Below are 20,990 nucleotides of genomic sequence, written 5' to 3' on the forward strand. Positions count from 1 at the left end.
TGTCCCCCTCCCCTGATGGGCAACGTGCAGAGAGGCAGCTTCCCCCCCCCCCCCCCCCCGCCCCACCATTAACCCGCCCCGACAGGCGGTGCGACAGTACTGCTCTAGGTTACGGTGGTGCAGTGCTTCTGTTACTGGACTAATAACCCAGAGATTGTGAGTTCAAATCCCACCCCGGGCAGTTTGAGAAATTGAATGACGTTTTAAAAAAAATAATCTGGAAATAAAAGTCTGGTCTCAGTAAAAGTGACCCTGAAGCTGTCGGATTGTCGTGAAAACCCGACTGGTTCACTGATGGCCTTTAGGGAAGGAAACCTGCCGTCCTTCCCCGGTCTGGGCCTCTGTGTGACTCCAGTCCCCGCACCAACGTGGTTGACTTTTAAATGCCTTCAGAAGCGGCTGAGCAAGAAACTCAGTTGTGTCAAACCGAGCAGCGGGGGACGGGCATTAAATGGCGGTGCTGCTACCGACGGCCACATCCTGAGAACAAATAAAATATAAACTGCTAATGCACCCAACAGGGGGCGCACGTGAGCAGCTCAATACAAGGAACCCCCCATCCCCGCACTCCGACCTCAACCCCCCCGCACTCTGACCTCAGCCCACCCCCGCACTCTGACCTCACCCCCACCTCCCCGCGCTCCGACCTCACCCCCCCTCGCACTCTGACCTCAACCACCCCCACCCCCGTACTCTGACCTCAACCCCCCCCATCCCCGCACTCCGACCTCAACCCCCCCGCACTCTGACCTCAACCCCCCCCATCCCCGCACTCTGACCTCAACCCCCCCCATCCCCGCACTCCGACCTCAACCCCCCCGCACTCTGACCTCAACCACCCCCATCCCCGCACTCCGACCTCAACCCCCCCGCACTCTGACCTCAACCCCCCCCCATCCCCGCACTCTGACCTCAACCCCCCCCCCACCCCCGCGCTCCGACCTCACCACCCCCTCGCACTCTGACCTCAAACCCCCCACCCCCGCACTCTGACCTCAACCCCCCCCATCCCCGCACTCCGACCTCAACCCCCCCGCACTCTGACCTCAACCCCCCCCTCCCCGCGCTCCGACCTCACCCCCACCTCCCCCCGCGCTCCGACCTCACCCCCCCCCGCGCTCCGACCTCACCCCCCCCGCGCGCTCCGACCTCACCCCCCCGCGCTCCGACCTCACCCCCCCCGCCCTCCGACCTCACCCCCCCCCCGCGCTCCGACCTCACCCCCCCCCCGCGCTCCGACCTCACCCCCCCCCGCGCTCCGACCTCACCCCCCCCCGCGCTCCGACCTCACCCCCCCCCCCGCGCTCCGACCTCACCCCCCCCCCGCGCTCCGACCTCACCCCCCCCCGCGCTCCGACCTCACCCCCCCCCCGCGCTCCGACCTCACCCCCCCCCGCGCTCCGACCTCACCCCCCCCCCGCGCTCCGACCTCACCCCCCCCCCGCGCTCCGACCTCACCCCCCCCCCGCGCTCCGACCTCACCCCCCCCCCCGCGCTCCGACCTCACCCCCCCCCCACTCTCGAACCTCCTCCACCCCGCACTCCGACCTCGCCCCGCCTCCCCACAATTCGACTCCATTGGCTCGATCAGAGGTGGTGGTCGAACTCACTTGCCCCTTACCTGCCATCTGATGAGCGGTCCCTGATCCAGGGGGAGGGGTTCCACTCCCCACAGGCTCCGTCCCACCCGGTCCCACCGCCATCGGCTGATTCAGTGTCTGAAGGAGAGAAAATAAATTAGATACATTTTTTTAAAATGAGCCAAAAGAAATGAGGGCAGTGACTTTAGCCCAAAGTGAATAGTTGCCAGAACGATCTCTGGGGAAGGAAGTGGGGGCAGAAACTCCGGAGGTAGACGGATACTGTGGAGGTGGGCCGTAGATTCCGAGTGTTAAATGCCCTCCCTCATCCGGTTTGGCCTCAGCTGGAGTATTGTGTCCAATTCTGGGCACCGCACTTTAGGAAGGATGTCAAGGCCTTAGAGAGGGTGCGGAAGAGATTTACCAGAATGGTACCAGGGATGAGGGACTTCAGTTATGTGGAGAGACTGGAGAAGCTGGGATTGTTCTCCTTAGAACAGAGAAGGTTAAGGGGAGATTTAATAGAGGTGTTCAAAATTATGAGGGGTTTTGATAGAGTAAATAAGGAGAAACCGTTTCCAGTGGCAGGAGGGTCGGTAACCAGAGGACACAGATTTAAGATAGAATCATAGAAGTTTACAACATGGAAACAGGCCCTTCGGCCCAACATGTCCATGTCGCCCAGTTTATACCACTAAGCTAGTCCCAGTTGCCTGCACTTGGCCCATGTCCCTCTATACCCATCTTACCCATGTAACTGTCCAAATGCTTTTTAAAAGACAAAATTGTACCCGCCTCTACTACTGCCTCTGGCAGCTCGTTCCAGACACTCACCACCCTTTGAGTGAAAAAATTGCCCCTCTGGACCCTTTTGTATCTCTCCCCTCTCACCTTAAATCTATGTCCCCTCGTTATAGACTCCCCTACCTTTGGGAAAAGATTTTGACTATCGACCTTATCTATGCCCCTCATTATTTTATAGACTTCTATAAGATCACCCCTAAACCTCCTACTCTCCAGGGAAAAAAGTCTCAGTCTATCCAACCTCTCCCTATAAGTCAAACCATCAAGTCCCGGTAGCATCCTAGTAAATCTTTTCTGCACTCTTTCTAGTTTAATAATATCCTTTCTATAATAGGGTGACCAGAACTGTACACAGTATTCCAAGTGTGGCCTAACTAATGTCTTGTACAACTTCAACAAGACATCCCAACTCCTGTATTCAATGTTCTGACCAATGAAACCAAGCATGCTGAATGCCTTCTTCACCACCCTATCCACCTGTGACTCCACTTTCAAGGAGCTATGAACCTGTACTCCTAGATCTCTTTGTTCTATAATTCTCCCCAACGCCCTACCATTAACAGAGTAGGTCCTGGCCTGATTCGATCTACCAAAATGCATCACCTCACATTTATCTAAATTAAACTCCATCTGCCATTCATCGGCCCACTGGCCCAATTTATCAAGATCCCGTTGCAATCCTAGATAACCTTCTTCACTGTCCACAATGCCACCAATCTTGGTGTCATCTGCAAACTTACTAACCATGCCTCCTAAATTCTCATCCAAATCATTAATATAAATAACAAATAACAGCGGACCCAGCACCGATCCCTGAGGCACACCGCTGGACACAGGCCTCCAGTTTGAAAAACAACCCTCTACAACCACCCTCTGTCTTCTGTCGTCAAGCCAATGTTGTATCCAATTGGCTACCTCACCTTGGATCCCGTGAGATTTAACCTTATGTAACAACCTACCATGCGGTACCTTGTCAAAGGCTTTGCTAAAGTCCATGTAGACCACGTCTACTGCACAGCCCTCATCTATCTTCTTGGTTACCCCTTCAAAAAACTCAATCAAATTCGTGAGACATGATTTTCCTCTCACAAAACCATGCTGACTGTTCCTAATCAGTCCCTGCCTCTCCAAATGCCCGTAGATCCTGTCTCTCAGAATACCCTCTAACAACTTACCCACTACAGATGTCAGGCTCACTGGTCTGTAGTTCCCAGGCTTTTCCCTGCCGCCCTTCTTAAACAAAGGCACAACATTTGCTACCCTCCAATCTTCAGGCACCTCACCTGTAGCTGTCGATGATTCAAATATCTCTGCTAGGGGACCCGCAATTTCCGTCCTAACCTCCCATAACGTCCTGGGATACATTTCATCAGGTCCCGGAGATTTATCTACCTTGATGCGCGTTAAGACTTCCAGCACCTCCCTCTCTGTAATATGTACACTCCTCAAGACATCACTATTTATTTCCCCAAGTTCCCTAACATCCATGCCTTTCTCAACCGTAAATACCAATGTGAAATATTCATTCAGGATCTCACCCATCTCTTGTGGTTCCGCACATAGATGACCTTGTTGATCCTTAAGAGGCCCTACTCTCTCCCTAGTTACTCTTTTGCCCTTTATGTATTTGTAGAAGCTCTTTGGATTCTCCTTTGCCTTATCTGTCAAAGCAATCTCATGTCCCCTTTTTGCCCTCCTGATTTCTCTCAACTCTACTCTGGCAATCTCTATACTCTTCAAGGGATCCACTTGATCCCAGCTGCCTATGCATGTCATATGTCTCCTTCTTCTTTTTGACTAGGGCCTCAATCCCCCGAGTCATCCAAGGTTCCCTACTTCTACCAGCCTTGCCCTTCACTTTATAAGGAATGTGCTTACCCTGAACCCTGGTTAACACACTTTTGAAAGCCTCCCACTTACCAGACGTCCCTTTGCCTGCCAACAGACTCTCCCAATCAACTTCTGAAAGTTCCTGTCTAATACCATCAAAATTGGCCTTTCCCCAATTTAGAATTTTAACTTTTGGGCCAGACCTATCATTCTCCATAGCTATCTTAAAACTAATGGAATTATGATCACTGGTCCCAAAGTGATCCTCACTAACACTTCTGTCACCTGCCCGTCCTTATTTCCCAAGAGGAGGTCAAGTTTTGCCCCCTCTCTAGTCAGGCCATCCACATACTGAATGAGAAATTCCTCCTGAATACACTCAACAAATTTCTCTCCATCCAAGCCCCTAATGCTATGGCTGTCCCAGTCAATGTTGGGAAAGTTAAAGTCCCCTACTATTACCACCCTATTTTTCTTGCAGCTGTCTGTAATCTCCTTACATATTTGCTCCTCAATTTCCCGTTGACTATTTGGGGGTCTGTAGTACAATCCTATCAAAGTGATCTCTCCCTTCTTATTTTTCAGTTCTACCCATATAGACTCAGTGGGCGAACCCTCGGATATATCCCCTCTCACTATTGCCGTGATGTTCTCCCTAATCAAGAACGCAACTCCCCCTCCTCTCTTACCTCCTGCTCTATCTTTCCTATAGCATCTGTACCCTGGAACATTGAGCTGCCAGTCCTGCCCCTCCCTTAGCCATGTTTCAGTAATAGCTATAACATCCCAGTCCCATCCATGCCCTGCGTTCATCTGCCTTGCCCATCAGACTTCTTGCATTGAAATAAATGCAGTTTAATCTAGACTTCCCTTGGTCTTTGCCCTGCTTTCTCAGACCATCTGTCCGGTCATGTTCTGTACACTCTCCCTTACTGCCTTTTGTTTCTGTCACCACTTTACTTCCCACTGACTTCCTGCATCGGTTCCCATCCCCCTGCCATATTAGTTTAAACCCTCCCCAACAGCACTAGCAAACACTCCCCCTAGGACATTGGTTCCAGATGATCGGCAAAAGAGCCAGAGGGGAGATGAGGAAACATTTTTTACGCAGCGAGTTGTTCTGATCTGGAATGCGCTGCCTGAAAGGGCGGTGGAAGCAGATTCAATAATAACTTGCAAAATGAATTGGATAAATACTTGAAAAGGACAAAATTACAGGGCTATGGGGAAAGAGCAGGGGGGAGTGGGACTAATTGGATAGCTCTTTCAAAGAGCCAGCACAGGCACGATGGGCGAATGGCCTCCTTCTGTGCTGTCTGATTCTGTTCCCAATATACTTTGACGACACTTGCAGTGGTAATATTCTGCTATTAGTTGTCACTGGCATACAACCAACCTCTCCCCACCTCCAGACACACAGCAGTGACCTCGAGCCTTGCCCCACGGTCACTGCTTTCACAATGAACAGTGCATTGTTCTCAGCACAACTCAGATTCTCACTTCAGGCTCCTGCCAGAGAGCAAAACCCACAAACAGTACATGGAAATTAGGTGCTGGCAAATGGGAGGCACATTCCCAACACGTACACTGTAAACAAATCAATCTCAAGCCCTGACACGCTCCAGATCGACAGAACAAAGCAGAGAACGAGGAAAAATGTTCTTCATACAACCCAACAAGTCCACTCCTCCCACAGCCCATCCACACCCTCCCCTATCGTGGACTCTTCCCCCCCCCATTTAATCTCCTCCCACGGCCCATCCACACCCTCCCCTATCGTGGACTCTTCCCCCCCCATTTAATCTCCTCCCACGGCCCATCTACACTCTCCCCTATCATGGACTCCACCCCCCATTTAATCTCCTCCCTCAGCCCATCTACACTCTCCCCTATCATGGACTCTATCCCCCCATTTAATCTCCTCCCTCAGCCCATCTACACTCTCCCCTATCGTGGACTCCACCCCCCCATTTAATCTCCTCCCACGGCCCATCTATACTCTCCCCTATCGTGGACTCCACCCCCCCATTTAATCTCCTCCCACGGCCCATCTACACTCTCCCCTATCGTGGACTCCACCCCCCCATTTAATCTCCTCCCTCAGCCCATCTACACTCTCCCCTATCATGGACTCTATCCCCCCATTTAATCTCCTCCCTCAGCCCATCTACACTCTCCCCTATCGTGGACTCCACCCCCCCATTTAATCTCCTCCCACAGCCCATCTACACTCTCCCCTATCGTGGACTCCACCCCCCCATTTAATCTCCTCCCACGGCCCATCTACACTCTCCCCCTATCATGGACTCCACCCCCCCATTTAATCTCCTCCCACGGCCCATCTACACTCTCCCCTATCATGGACTCTATCCCCCCATTTAATCTCCTCCCTCAGCCCATCTACACTCTCCCCTATCGTGGACTCCACCCCCCCATTTAATCTCCTCCCACAGCCCATCTACACTCTCCCCTATCGTGGACTCCACCCCCCCATTTAATCTCCTCCCACAGCCCATCTATACTCTCCGACCCCCCATTTAATCTCCTCCCACGGCCCATCTACACTCTCCCCTATCGTGGACTCTACCCCCCCATTTAATCTCCTCCCATGGCCCATCTACACTCTCCCCTATTGTGGACTCTACCCCCCCATTTAATCTCCTCCCACGGCCCATCTACACTCTCCCCCTATCGTGGACTCTACCCCCCCATTTAATCTCCTCCCACAGCCCATTTACACTCTCCCCTATCGTGGACTCCATCCCACTCCTGAGGTCAAGTTCTGTGTAAACGCTCCCCGATCCCCAAAGGTAATTGAGCAAAACGGGAGAATATTTACCCATCCTCACATCTCGATTATTCAACCCGCTGCTCTCTGCACAGAACATCTGACAACTCCATTCCCACCTATCCCAGCCTCAGTCAGTACTATTGGTCAGCACGCCCATTACATACAGCACAACGCACAGGCCAGAGCAAGACACCCACAGATTGCCGTCATGAGGCAAGAGACAATATCAAGCTCAAAGAAAAGGATTACGCAAAGGCAATGAAACATAGAAATCCAGCAGACTGAGCGTGCAATAAAAAGCAACAAAAGGGACAGAAAGAAAGTAATAAGAGGTGCAAAACAGGAGTATAAAATAAACTTCCAAGGGATATCAAAGGTTTTATAAATATATGAAGAGAAAGAGAACGGCAAAGGGGAATATCGTCCCATTAAAGACTATAATGGATAATAAGAAAATGGCAGCCTTGTTGAATGAGTATTTTGTATCCGTTTTCACAGTGGAGGGAGAGGACCGAATACCAGCAGTACAAGGGAACGTGTAAATAAGTCAAGGGAAAGATTTAACACAAGCTTAAAAACGGTAACAGCGAAAATAATAGAACTTAACACGGACAAGTCTCCAGGACCTGGTGGTTTTCACCCCAGGGTATTAAAAGTAAAGAAATTGCATAATTTTCCAGTTCTCTGGGTCCAGGAATTGAGCCTTGGGTTTGGAAAATTGAAAATGTCACTCCATTATTGAAGAAGGAAGGGAGTGAGAAACCAGGTAACTCTAGGCCTGTCTGTCTAACTTCAGTAGTGGGGAAGTTACTGGAATCTATCAGAGGCAGAGTGACTGAGCATTTGGATCAACTGATCCAAGAGAGTCAGTATGGATTTGTGAAGGGTAAATCATGTCTGACTAATCTAGTTGAATTTTTTGGGGAGGTCACCGGCACGTCGCCCGTACGGTTAGGGGAGAGCCTACGGACGTCGCCCGTACGGTTAGGGGAGAGCCTACGGACGTCGCCCGTACGGTTAGGGGAGAGCCTACGGACGTCGCCCGTACGGGTAGGGGAGAGCCTACGGACGTCGCCCGTACGGGTAGGGGAGAGCCTACGGACGTCGCCCGTACGGGTAGGGGAGAGCCTACGGACGTCGCCCGTACGGGTAGGGGAGAGCCTACGGACGTCGCCCGTACGGGTAGGGGAGAGCCTACGGACGTCGCCCGTACGGGTAGGGGAGAGCCTACGGACGTCGCCCGTACGGGTAGGGGAGAGCCTACGGACGTCGCCCGTACGGGTAGGGGAGAGCCTACGGACGTCGCCCGTACGGGTAGGGGAGAGCCTACGGACGTCGCCCGTACGGGTAGGGGAGAGCCTACGGACGTCGCCCGTACGGGTAGGGGAGAGCCTACGGACGTCGCCCGTACGGGTAGGGGAGAGCCTACGGACGTCGCCCGTACGGGTAGGGGAGAGCCTACGGACGTCGCCCGTACGGGTAGGGGAGAGCCTACGGACGTCGCCCGTACGGGTAGGGGAGAGCCTACGGAATCTTCCAGAAAACATTTGATAAGATCCACATAAGAGGTCATTAATAAAAATGAGAGCGCACGGCATTGGTCGGTAATTGTTTGGGAGGCAGGAGACAGAGAGTAGGGATAAAGGATTCATTCTCTGACTGTGGGATGTGACAAGTGGTGTTCCCCAGGGATCTGTACTGGGGTCTCAGCTTTTCACCATTTACATCAATGACTTGGATGAGGGAAGAGAGAGCTGTATATCCAAGCTTGCAGATGACACTAAGTTTGGAGTCACAGTGAGTTGTGTAGGTGGGAGCAGGAAATTACAAAGGGACACAGACAGATTCACTGTGACAGATGGAGTTCAATGTGGGGGAGTGTGAGGTCACCGACTTTGGATCCGAGAAACACCTGGTCTGTACTCGATCACCGAGCCGTTCAGTGTCACTTACCACAGGTTGAGTGCTGGGCACATTCTGGCTGGAGTCTGCTATTGTGGCCAGGTAGATGAGGTTTCTGTGCAAGATCTGCTGATATCTGAACAACAATTAATGAGAAAAGATTACTGATTTCTCATCCACCTTTTCCTCCTATTCCCCCCCCCCCCCCTCCACAATCACGCCCCACCCCCCCATCCCGCCGAAGGCATCGACTTGGTCTGGGGAACAGTTCCATTGGCATTCGCTAAATGTCTGTTCCTTACGTGTGAGCCTTGGGCAGTGAGACTCTTCAGGCTTTTTAATGGGGTTGGGGAGCATCACAACCCTGTTAGATCCCACCCTGACCTCAGGACACACTCGTCCCGGAGTCTCCAGCAATTCAAGATTAATCTCGGAGGCCATGTCACTCCCCCCACCCCCACTAAACCCCCCACCCTCTCCCACCCCCACTCCCCCATCCCCTCCCACCACCCCATCCCCCTCAACCATCCCCCCTCCCGCCCCCCAATTCCCCCGCTCACCCCTCCACCACACCCCACCCACCCCCCAATTCCCCCGCTCACCCCTCCACCACACCCCACCCACCCCCCAATTCCCCCACTCACCCCTCCATCCCCCAATTCCCCCACTCACCCCTCCACCACACCCCACCATCCCCCAATTCCCCCACTCACCCCTCCACCACACCCCACCCACCCCCCAATTCCCCCACTCACCCCTCCACCACACCCCACCATCCCCCAATTCCCCCACTCACCCCTCCACCACACCCCACCCACCCCCCAATTCCCCCACTCACCCCTCCACCACACCCCACCATCCCCCAATTCCCCCACTCACCCCTCCACCACACCCCACCCACCCCCCAATTCCCCCACTTACCCCTCCACCACACCCCACCATCCCCCAATTCCCCCACTCACCCCTCCACCACCCCCCACCCACCCCCCAATTCCCCCGCTCACCCCTCCACCACACCCCACCACCCCCCTCCCATCCCCCCATGAACGAGAGCGTGTTGGGACCCGAGACCCAGGAACAGGAGGGAAATAAAAAAAGACCTGCCAGACTAGAATGAGGAATTGAACATAAACAATGACATGATTTGCGTGTACGAGGATCGTGTTACATTCGAGTCCAGGCAGGTGTGTATACCTGAACAAAGCACAGACTGTTAGTGTGTAGAACCATAAAACCACAGCCCACTCAGGAACACTGTGCAGTCATAGAATGGTTACAGCACAGAAAGAAGCCATTCGGTCCATTGAACCCATGCCGGCTCTTTGTAAGAGCAATCCAGTTAGTCCCACTCCCCCACTTTTTCCTCGTAGCCCTGAAAAATTTTTTCCCTTCAAGTATTTATCCAATTCCTTTTTGAATCCTATTCTCATTCACCCACCACATCCTCCATTTACCTGCTTCAACCCAAAAATTCCATTAGCTTTTAAGTTTCTCCCAAATACAGCACGGGTTAGATACAGAGTAAAGCTCCCTCTACACTGTCCCATCAAACACTCCCAGGGCAGGTACAGCACAGGTTAGATACAGAGTAAAGCTCCCTCTACACTGTCCCATCAAACAGTCTCAGGGCAGGTACAACACGGGTTAGATACAGAGTAAAGCTCCCTCTACACTGTCCCATCAAACAGTCTCAGGGCAGGTACAGCACGGGTTAGATACAGAGTAAAGCTCCCTCTACACTGTCCCATCAAACACTCCCAGGGCAGGTACAGGGTTAGATACAGAGTAAAGCTCCCTCTACACTGTCCCATCAAACACTCCCAGGGCAGGTACAGGGTTAGATACAGAGTAAAGCTCCCTCTACACTGTCCCATCAAACACTCCCAGGGCAGGTACAGGGTTAGATACAGAGTAAGAACAAGGGTTATGGTAGCTATGGGAATGAGGTAAGAGCGGATGTGGGCTCTGTTGCCGAGATGAGAGTGAAGTAGGATGCCAGGGTTCCACACTGACTGGCTCAGCGTGAGCAGGTGTCTGGGGCGGGGGCTGGAGCAAGGGGCGAGTGAGTGGAGTTCTTGGCATTCGCCTCCCCAGGGTTCAGTTGGAGGAAACGATCACTCGCCCACGACTCGATGTCAGAACAGATCAGGAGTGGACGGGGGAGGTGGTGGAGCTGGAGGTCGTTGCCATACCAACAGAAGGTGACCCCGCCAAGGAGCAGCATGCAGATGTGAAGAGAGTTACATCACTGGATGATGGGGGCGATGGTGCGGGGGGCAGAGAGTGACGCCATGGCTGAAGACACCCTGTTCCATTCCTACCCTTCTGAACACATTCAATGTGAGGCCAGTCCTTGTGGAGCAGAACAACTGGGGAGAAGGCTGAAGAGGACAAATATGGGGGGGGGGGGGGGGGGGGGAGGGATAATGCAACACGGTGGCAGTGACAGAGGACGTCACCCGTGACTTTGAGACCACCATGGCCACTGAGCAGGGCAGAAGTGGACTGAAAGAATTCAAAGAGCGGATTTGGGGAAGGGTTGGGTGCACAGCTGGAAACAGAAGCCTACGGGACCTTGGAGATGAAATGGAGGTTACAGATGAGGCTGTCATTGGACAGAGCGGATGGGCTGTGGGGAAGGGAGAGGGTGTGATGATAGTGGTTTTGAAAGAGAGGAGTTGGCAAGTGCGAGGGGCCAGGAGGAGGATTAAAAGAGCAGGAAGTGGATCCCATCAATGGGCTGTGCTTAAACGGGACAGGAGGAAATAGGAGAGAAATTGCAAAATGATGGTCGTTTGTGGGTAGGGTGAGTGGGAGGTGAGGAAGAGGAGGGAGAGAAGGGAGAGGTCTCACTCGCCTCCAGCACCAGTGACCCCACTCTCACTCGCCTCCAGCACCAGTGACCCCACTCTCACTCGCCTCCAGTACCAGTGACCCCACTCTCACTCGCCTCCAGTACCAGTGACCCCACTCTCACTCGCCTCCAGCACCAGTGACCCCACTCTCACTCGCCTCCAGTACCAGTGACCCCACTCTCACTCGCCTCCAGCACCAGTGACCCTACTCTCACTCGCCTCCAGCACCAGTGACCCCACTCTCACTCGCCTCCAGCACCAGTGACCCCACTCTCACTCGCCTCCAGTACCAGTGACCCCACTCTCACTCGCCTCCAGCACCAGTGACCCCACTCTCACTCGCCTCCAGCACCAGTGACCCCACTCTCACTCGCCTCCAGTACCAAGTGTGAACGGCTCACGGATTTCGTTGGCTGTAAGATTGACACCATCTGTACAGCTGCCTCTGCCGTGACCTCTCCCTCCTCTTCCTCACCTCCCACTCACCCTACCCACAAACACCCATCACTTTGCAATTTCTCTCCTATTTCCTCCTGTCCCTTTTAAGCACATCCCATTGATGGGATCCACTTCCTGCTCTTTTAATCCTCCTCCTGGCCCCTCGCACTTGCCAACTCCTCTCTTTTGAAAACCGCGATGGGGCTATGGGGAAAGAGCAGGGGGAGTGGGACTAATTGGACAGCTCTGCCAAAGACCTGGCACAGGCACGATGGGCCGAATGGCCCCTTCTGTGCTGTACGATTCCATAAGATCAAATGGATGTGTTTCTGCGACTTAATTAACTGCTTTGTTCCTTTCATGCAAAAGAAATAAGCTATGTTGCTTGGATTTCCGATTTGTCGCAATCAATGAATTGGTCACGTCCGTCAATATTTGCAACATTGTACCATGGGACATCAGTTCGTACACGGTTATTTTTTAAACGTGTGGGAGATGTGCCTGGAGAGCGACTGTTCAAAGGAATTCGCTGAAGATGTCAACTTTAAAACCTAAAAGGCTGAGATACTGGAGTTTGAAATCCTGAATTCTGACCAGACAAAGTTTCCTTATCACCCCCTGGCCAAGGGGCACGACACAATGAACCAATGCGTTTCCCCAAGGTGACGATACCAAATTGACTCAGAGAACCCAAAGCGACTTTAATATTCCATCCAAAAAAAATTCCTATCAAGGGCAATTGTACCAATACGGACTTTACTGGTGCATGTTTATATTTCACTATTTGCTGTTTTTTTTCTGTTTTATATTAATTACAAATAAATAGTGACTTAAATTTGGAAAACTCCAGTTTAACCCCCATCAATAAGACACTTTTACCTCTTCAGTGTCCCAACCCAATTTCCCCTCACTCCCCCGTTACATCAGAAAATAAATGACTTACTGAGTGCACTCTGCTGCCTTTCCATTGTTCTGATATTCCACAATGCATTGAATTAACTGGTTGTTCTCATCAAGTAACTGAAACCATACAACATCGACACGTTTAGTAACACAACAACTTGCATTTATATAGCGCCTTTAATGTCGTTAAACGTCCCAAGGTGCTTCATAGGAGTAATTTTCAAACAAAATTTGACACCGAGCCACATAAGGAGATATTAGGGCAGGCGACCAAAAGCTTGGTCAAAGAGGTAGGTTTTAAGGAGCGTCTTAAAGGAGGAGAGAGAGGTGGAGAGGTTTAGGGAGGGAATTCCAGAGCTTAGGGTCGAGGCAGCTGAAGGCACGGCCGCCAATGGTGGAGGGATTAAAATCGGGGATGCGCAAGAGGCAAGAATTGGAGGAGCGCAAAGATCTCGGAGGGTTGTGGGGCTGGAGGAGGTTACAGAGATAGGGAGGGGCGAGGCCACGGAGAGATTGGAAAACAAGGATGAGAATTTTAAAATCGAGGTGTTCCCCGGACTGGGAGCCAATGCAGCGAGCACAGAGGTGATGGGTGAACGAGACTTAGTGCGAGTTAGGATACGGGCAGCAGAGTTTTGGTTGAGCTCAAGTTTATGGGGGATGGAAGATGGGAGGCCGGCCAGGAGATCATTGGAATAGTCCAGTCTAGAGGCAACAACAGCATGGATGAGGATTTCAGCAACAGACGAGCTGAGGTGGGGCGGAGACGGGCGATGTTACGGAGGTGGAAGTAGGCGGTCTTGGTGATGGAGCGGATATGTGGTCGGAAGCTCATCTCAGGGTCAAACAGGACGCCGAGGTTGGGAACGGTCTGGTTCAACCTCAGGCAGTGGCCAGGGAGAGGGATTGAGTCGGTGGCTAGGGAACGGAGTTTGTGGCAGGGCCCAAGACCGAAGACAATGGCTTCAGTCTTCCCAATATTTAGTTGGAGGAAATTTTTGCTCATCCAGTACTGGTGTGACAAATCAGAGCCAGTTGAGGGAGGAGGTGGTGAGGTAGAGCTGGGTGTCGTCAAACCTGACGTCGTGTTTTTGGACGATGTCGCCAACGGGCAGCCTGTAGGTGAGAAATAGGAGGGGGCCAAGGATAGATCCTTGGGGGACTCCAGAGGTAATAGCGCAGAACCACGTTTATGTGTGACTGGAGCTGATTAATTGATTTAGCAGCACTTCCCAGCTGAAGCCTTGATGGAGAAGGTCAGTTTTTATACTCCCCCCAAGTTTCAATTTGCTGGAAAAGCTGCTGCAAAATAGGCAGTCGATTTTTAGCCTTCAGGAGGTTGTGGGCCCCACCTCCAGCAACAGGACTCCGACAGCAGAGGGAAACAGGTGACTAACGTGCTCAAATTAAAAATAAAGCTACTGAATAGAATTAGTGAGAAATAGTTGTTACAACGGTAAGAAAGAAGTTGCATTTATAATAGCATCTTATCGCATCCTCATGTGAATACAAGTTCTTTCTTCCATAAAAAAAAGGGAAGAGGTCCTGCAAGGTAAATTTAAGGAGTTAGGAGATAAATTAAAAAGCAGGACTTCAAAGGTCGTGATCTCAGGATTACCACCGGTGCCATGTGCTAGTGAGTATAGGAACAGGAGAATAGACAGGATGAATGCATGGCTGCAGGGATGGTGTAGGAGGGAGGGATTTAGATTCCTGGGACATTGGGACCGGTTCTGGGGAAGGTGGGACCTGTACAAGCGAGACGGGTTACACCCGAGCAGGACCGGGACCAATGTCCTCGCGGGGTGTTTGCTAGTGCTGTTGGGGAAGGTTTAAACTAGAGTGGCAGGGGGATGGGAACCTGAGCGGGGAGTCAGAAGGGAATAAAGTTGAGAGCAGCAAGAGAGGGGAGGACCCAGGGGAAATTTACAATACAAATAGTACAAACAGTTGTTCAAGAACAAGCGAAAGGGAAAAGCGTAGAGCAGCAGAAAGAAAGTGTACTTTAGGCACTACAGATAAAGTGAAAACTAGAAGGCAGAAGGCGATTAACCCAGCATCAAAGCTGAAGGTCAGGCTAGGGTGTGTGGCCCAACTAAGAGTTCTATATACAAATGCACGGAGTATAAGGAATAAATTAAATGAACTACAGGTTCAAATTAAAATTGGAGGGTATGACATGATAGCTATTACGGAGACATGGCTGCAGGATGGTCAGGATTGGGAACTAAATATACCGGGTTATAAGGTCTACAGGAGAGATAGGGAAAATGGAAGAGGGGGAGGAGTAGCCTTAATGATTAGAGCTGAAATCAATTCAATGATAAAGGAGGATATAACGAGAGGTAAGCAGCCAACAGAGACCTTATGGGTTGAATTGAGAAATAGGAAAGGATCTAAGACTATAGTGGGAGTTGTATATAGGACCCCTGGCAGCAGCTCTGAGGTGCTAGATTGTATAAATGCAGAGATTAGACAAGCATGTAAGAAAGGCATAGTGGTCTTAATGGGGGACTTTAACCTTCACATAGATTGGGAAAAGCAGACTAGCAACTGTCAGAAAGGTAGTGAATTTCTTGAGTGTGTCCGGGATAGTTTTCTACAGCAGTATGTCCGAGAGGCAACAAGGGGGCAAGCCATACTAGATTTAGTAATGAGTAATGAACCAGATTTAGTTAACGGCTTAACTGTGCGTGAATATCTATCCAATAGCGATCATAACATGATCGAGTTCAATGTAGTGTTTGAAAGGGAAAAAAGTGAATCAGCTGCTAAGATTCTAGACTTGGGCAAGGCCGACTTCAATGGGATGAGACAGAGACTGTCCACAGTAAACTGGGCAAATCTGTTAATGGGTAAAATGACTGATGATCAGTGGGAAATGTTTAAAGAAACATTAAACGTGATGCAGAATCGGTTTATACCCCTGAGGGGCAAGAACTCTACTTGTCAAAAAAAACAGCCATGGACAACTAAAGAGGTAAGGGACAGTATAAGACATAAGGAAAGGACATACAAAAAGGCAAAAAATGGCACAGATCCTGGCGAATGGGAAAGATACAAAGATCAACAAAGGGTCACAAAACAGATAGTAAGAGCTACAAAAAGAGAGTATGAAAAGAAACTTGCAAGGGATATCAAAACCAATACGAAGAACTTTTATAGTTATATTAGGAAAAAGAGGGTGGTCAGGAGCAGTGTTGGCCCCTTAAAAACTGAAAGTGGGGATATTGTCATTGACAATGGGGAAATGGCGGACATGTTGAACGATTACTTTGCGTCAGTATTTACAGTCGAAAAAGAGGATAGCATGCCGGAAATCCCAAGAAAACTTATATTGAATTGGGGACAGGAACTCGATAAAATTAACAAAAGCAAAGCAACAGTAATGAAGAAAATAATAGCACCAAAGAGTGACAAATCCCCAGGACCAGATGGTTTCCAAGAAAGTAGGTGAGCACATTGCGAATGCCCTAACTATAATCTTTCAAAGTTCTCTAGATTCAGGAACTGTCCCTCTAGATTGGAAAATTGCACATGTCACTCCGCTTTTTAAGAGAGAGAGAGGGAAACCGGAGAATTATAGACCAGTTAGCCTAACATCTGTTGTGGGGAAAATGCTGGAGTCTATAATTAAGGATAGGGTGACTGAACACCTCGAGAATTTTCAGTTAATCAGAGAGAGCCAGCATGGATTTGTGAAAGGTAGGTCGTGCCTGACTAACCTGATTGAATTTTTTGAAGAGGTGACTAAAGTAGTGGACAGGGGAATGTCAATGGATGTTATTTATATGGACTTCCAGAAGGCATTTGATAAGGTCCCACATAAGAGACTGTTAGCTAAGATAGAAGCCGATGGAATCGAGGGAAAAGTATGGACTTGGTTAGGAAGTTGGCTGAGTGAAAGGCGACAGAGAGTAGGGATAATGGGTAGGTACTCACATTGGCAGGATGTGACTAGTGGAGTCCCACAGGGATCTGTCTTGGGGCCTCAATTATTCACAATATTTTAAATGACTTAGATGAAGGCATAGAAAGTCTCATATCTAAGTTTGCCGATGACACAAAGATTGATGGCATTGTAAGCAGTGTAGATGAAAACATAAAATTACAAAGCGATATTGATAGATTAGGTGAATGGGCAAAACTGTGGCAAATGGAATTCAATGTAGACAAATGTGAGGTCATCCACTTTGAATCAAAAAAGGATAGAACAGGGTACTTTCTAAATGGTAAAAAGTTAAAAAAACAGTGGATGTCCAAAGGGACTTGGGGGTTCAGGTACACAGATCATTGAAGTGTCATGAACAGGTGCAGAAAATAATCAAGAAGGCTAATGGAATGTTGGCCTTTATATCTTGAGGACTAGAGTACAAGGGGGCAGAAGTTATGCTGCAGCTATACAAAACCCTGGTTAGACCGCACCTGGAGTACTGTGAGCAGTTCTGGGCACCGCACCTTCGGAAGGACATATTGGCCTTGGAGGGAGTGCAGCGTAGGTTTACTCGAATGATACCCAGACTTCAAGGGTTAAGTTACGAGGGGAGATTACACAAATTGGGGTTGTAGTCTCTAGAGTTTAGAAGGTTAAGGGGTGATCTGATCGAAGTTTATAAGATATTAAGGGGAACAAATAGGGTGGATAGAGAGAAACTATTTCCGCTGGTTGGGGATTTTAGGAGTAGGGGGCACAGTCTAAAAATTAGAGCCAGACCTTTCAGGAGCGAGATTAGAAAACATTTCTACACACAAAGGGTGGTAGAAGTTTGGAATTCTCTTCCGCAAACGGCAATTGATACTAGCTCAATTGCTAAATTTAAATCTGAGATCGATAGCTTTTTGGCAACCAAAGGTATTGAGGGATATGGGCCAAAGGCAGGTATATGGAGTTAGATCACAGAGCAGCCATGCTCTTATCAAATGGCGGAGCAGGCACGAGGGGCTGAATGGCCTACTCCTGTTCCTATGTTCCTATCTGACCCTCTCCAAGGATTGACATCCAACCCTAGACAGCATGCTCTGGCAGACTATTCAACCACATGGAGCATCCCAATCCTCTTCTCAGCCAATCCCTCGCATGACATCTGGCAGCTCGTGATGCACAGAAACAGGAGGAGGCCAGTCAGCCCTTCCGGCCTGTTCCGTCATTCAATTAGATCATGCTTGATCAGTACCTCAACCCCATTTACCCGCTGTTACTCCATATCTCATGAAGCCCTTACCTGCAGACCCAGCCATCAAAAGTAGGAACCCTGCTTCCCCACTCCACCTCCCCTTTAATATTCTGGAAAGTGGGAGGAGCTCTGGATTTGTTTGCATTGTCCAAATCCAAGTTGGGGGAGGGGGGGGGCTGTCCCTTTAAATCCAAGAGGTCAGTTCAGCTTTAAATAAATAAATCTCTTGTTTCACGGCCAGCGGAGCGGGGGCAGAGTGTGCGGGCGGGAGAGATTGAAAACTCCCACATACGCCACCGCGGAGGCGGGAGGGCGCAGTCAAACCAGCCGCAAAAAAAAAATTATGAATAAAATCTAATAAACTCAGTAAAACGGCAAATGAAGCGCCGCAGAGATTCGGCCCCGGCTCCGAATCGGGGCCTCGGACTGGTCCCGCACTCGGCCCCGGTCTCCGCCCCCTGATCCCGCACTCGGTCCCGGACCCGGCCCCCGGCCCATTCACATCAATCAAAGCCGGGGATTCAATCCCCCAGCCCAGGCCGCGAGTCCCCAAACTCGGCAGCCCGGCTCCCCCCTCCCGCCCCCAGCCGGCGGGCGGCTCCCGGGGATGAGAGGATCGGCCCCCCCGGCCCGGCTTCACGGCCTCCGCCCCCCGGCCCGAATCTCCCCCGTACCTTCTGGATCGTCGCCTGGTTTATTTCGCACTTCCCCCGGAGTCTCTGGGGCACGAAGACCACGGACATTGTGCGGGCGGAGCCGGCGGGGCGGCTCGGTGTCCCTCCCGACCCCGGGCCCGGTCCCTGGATCCCCCCCTCTCCGGTTACAATATCTGTTACTCTCCCTCACTCTCTGTTACTCTCTCCCTACACTCTATCACTCTCTCGCTGTTTCTGTCTGTCTGTCTCTCCCTCCTTGCTACTCTCCCCTCCCCTTGTTTCTATCTTTCCCTCCCCCTGTTACTCTCTCTCTCTCCCCCTGTTACTATCTCTCTCTCTCTGTTACTATCTCTCTCCCTCTCTCTCCCTGTTACTCTCTCTCTCCCTCTCTCTCCCCCTGTTACTATCTCTCTCCCTCTCTCTCCCTGTTACTCTCTCTCTCTCCCTGTTACTCTCTCTCTCTCCCCCCTGTTACTGTCTCTCTCTCTCTCTCTCCCTGTTACTCTCTCTCTCCCTCTCTCTCCCCCTGTTTCTATCTCTCTCTCTCTGTTACTATCTCTCTCCCTCTCTCTCCCCGTTACTATCTCTCTTCCTCTCTCTCCCTGTTACTCTCTCTCTCTCCCCCCTGTTACTGTCTCTCTCTCTCTCCCCCTGTTTCTCTCTCTCTCTCTCTCCCTGTTTCTCTCTCTCCCCCTGTTTCTCTCTCTCTCCCTGTTTCTCTCTCTCTCCCCCTGTTTCTATCTCTCTCCCCCTGTTTCTATCTCTCTCTCTGTTACTCCCTCTCTCTCTCCCTGTTACTATCTCTCTCTCCCTGTTACTCACTCTCTCTCTCCCCCTATTTCTATCTCTCTCTCCCCCTGTTTCTCTCTCTCTCCCTGTTACTCACTCTCTCTCTCCCCCTATTTCTATCTCTCTCTCTGTTATTCTCTCTCTCTGTTACTCTCTCTCCCCCCTGTTACTATCTCTCCATCACATTGTATCTCTCACTTCCTGTTCCAGCCCCCCTGCTCTCTAGCGCCTCCCCGAGTTCTCAGCACAAAGCACAGGGGGCGGAGGCTCTCCCGGAGCGATCAGGGGCGGGGGACTGTTCGGGAGATTTAAACAGCAGGGAACCGGAATCAAAATACTGCAGAAATCTGAAATAAAAACAGAAAATGCTGGAAAAGCTCAGGCAACATCTGTGGAGAAAGAAACCGAGTTAACGTTTCAGATCGAAGACCTTTCGTCAGAACTGAATGATGTTAAAAAAATTAAAGTTTTCAAACAAGTACAGGGAAGGAAGGTGGTAATAGGACAGGTTAAGAAACAAAAGATTGGTCGGGAGTAGCTGTAAATGGCAGCAGCAGCTGTCTGAAAAAATGGGTTCATTGGACTATAACTTGGTGTTGTAAAATTGTTTACAATTGAAAAAATGGGAGCAGTGGATATGATCTGAAGTTATTGAAATCAATGTTGAGTTCGGAAGGTTGTAAAGTGTCTAATTGAAAGATGAGGTGCTGTTTCTCAAACTAGAATAATAGAATGTTTCTGCACAGAAACAGCCCATTTGGCCCATCAAAGTCTGCAGGTGATTTTCTCCACGAGGCACCTGCTGTAACCCCAGTATCTTAATATTTCTCTCTCTCAAGCATCTGATTCTCCTTTAAAAGAATGTAGGAATCTCCTTCAGAAAGAATAAGGCAGAGAAATTTCACATTCTAACCACTTGCTGTGTGAACAAATATAAGGTATGAAACCCACCAGAAACGGGGAACAAAAACTACATAGAATTTACAGCACAAACAGGCTGTTCGGCCCAACTGGTCTGTGCCAGTGTCTATGCTCCACACGAGCCTCCTCCCTCCCTACTTTATCTCACCCTATCAGCATGTCCTTCTATTCCTTTCTTCCTATGTTTATCTAGCTTCCCCTTATACATATTCCACATTCTAAACACCGAGTAAAGAACTGCAACACCAGCTTGGATTTTGGGCAGATTCTAGAGATGAATGAGCTAGCTGAGGCAAGGTTGTAGGAGAAATTGGCACATGGGCCTGTAGAGCAACAGGAGGGTGGTT

General features: G+C 50.5%; 1 protein-coding gene across 1 annotated transcript; it reads right to left on the minus strand.

Moving 5' to 3' along the window:
• Positions 1 to 463: 463 nt before the first annotated feature.
• ss18l2 (ss18, like 2) lies at positions 464 to 19,914 on the minus strand. Its single transcript, XM_067997591.1, has 5 exons — positions 18,952 to 19,914; positions 13,144 to 13,220; positions 8,959 to 9,043; positions 1,622 to 1,718; positions 464 to 480 (listed from the first exon to the last, which is right to left on the minus strand). Exons 1-5 carry the CDS (start codon positions 19,018 to 19,020, stop codon positions 464 to 466), a joined length of 345 nt encoding a protein of 114 aa, XP_067853692.1. The 5' UTR covers positions 19,021 to 19,914.
• Between the last annotated feature and the right edge of the window lie 1,076 nt (positions 19,915 to 20,990).

The sequence above is a fragment of the Heptranchias perlo genome, chromosome 16 (assembly GCF_035084215.1).
Source record: "Heptranchias perlo isolate sHepPer1 chromosome 16, sHepPer1.hap1, whole genome shotgun sequence".
NCBI lineage: Eukaryota > Metazoa > Chordata > Chondrichthyes > Hexanchiformes > Hexanchidae > Heptranchias > Heptranchias perlo.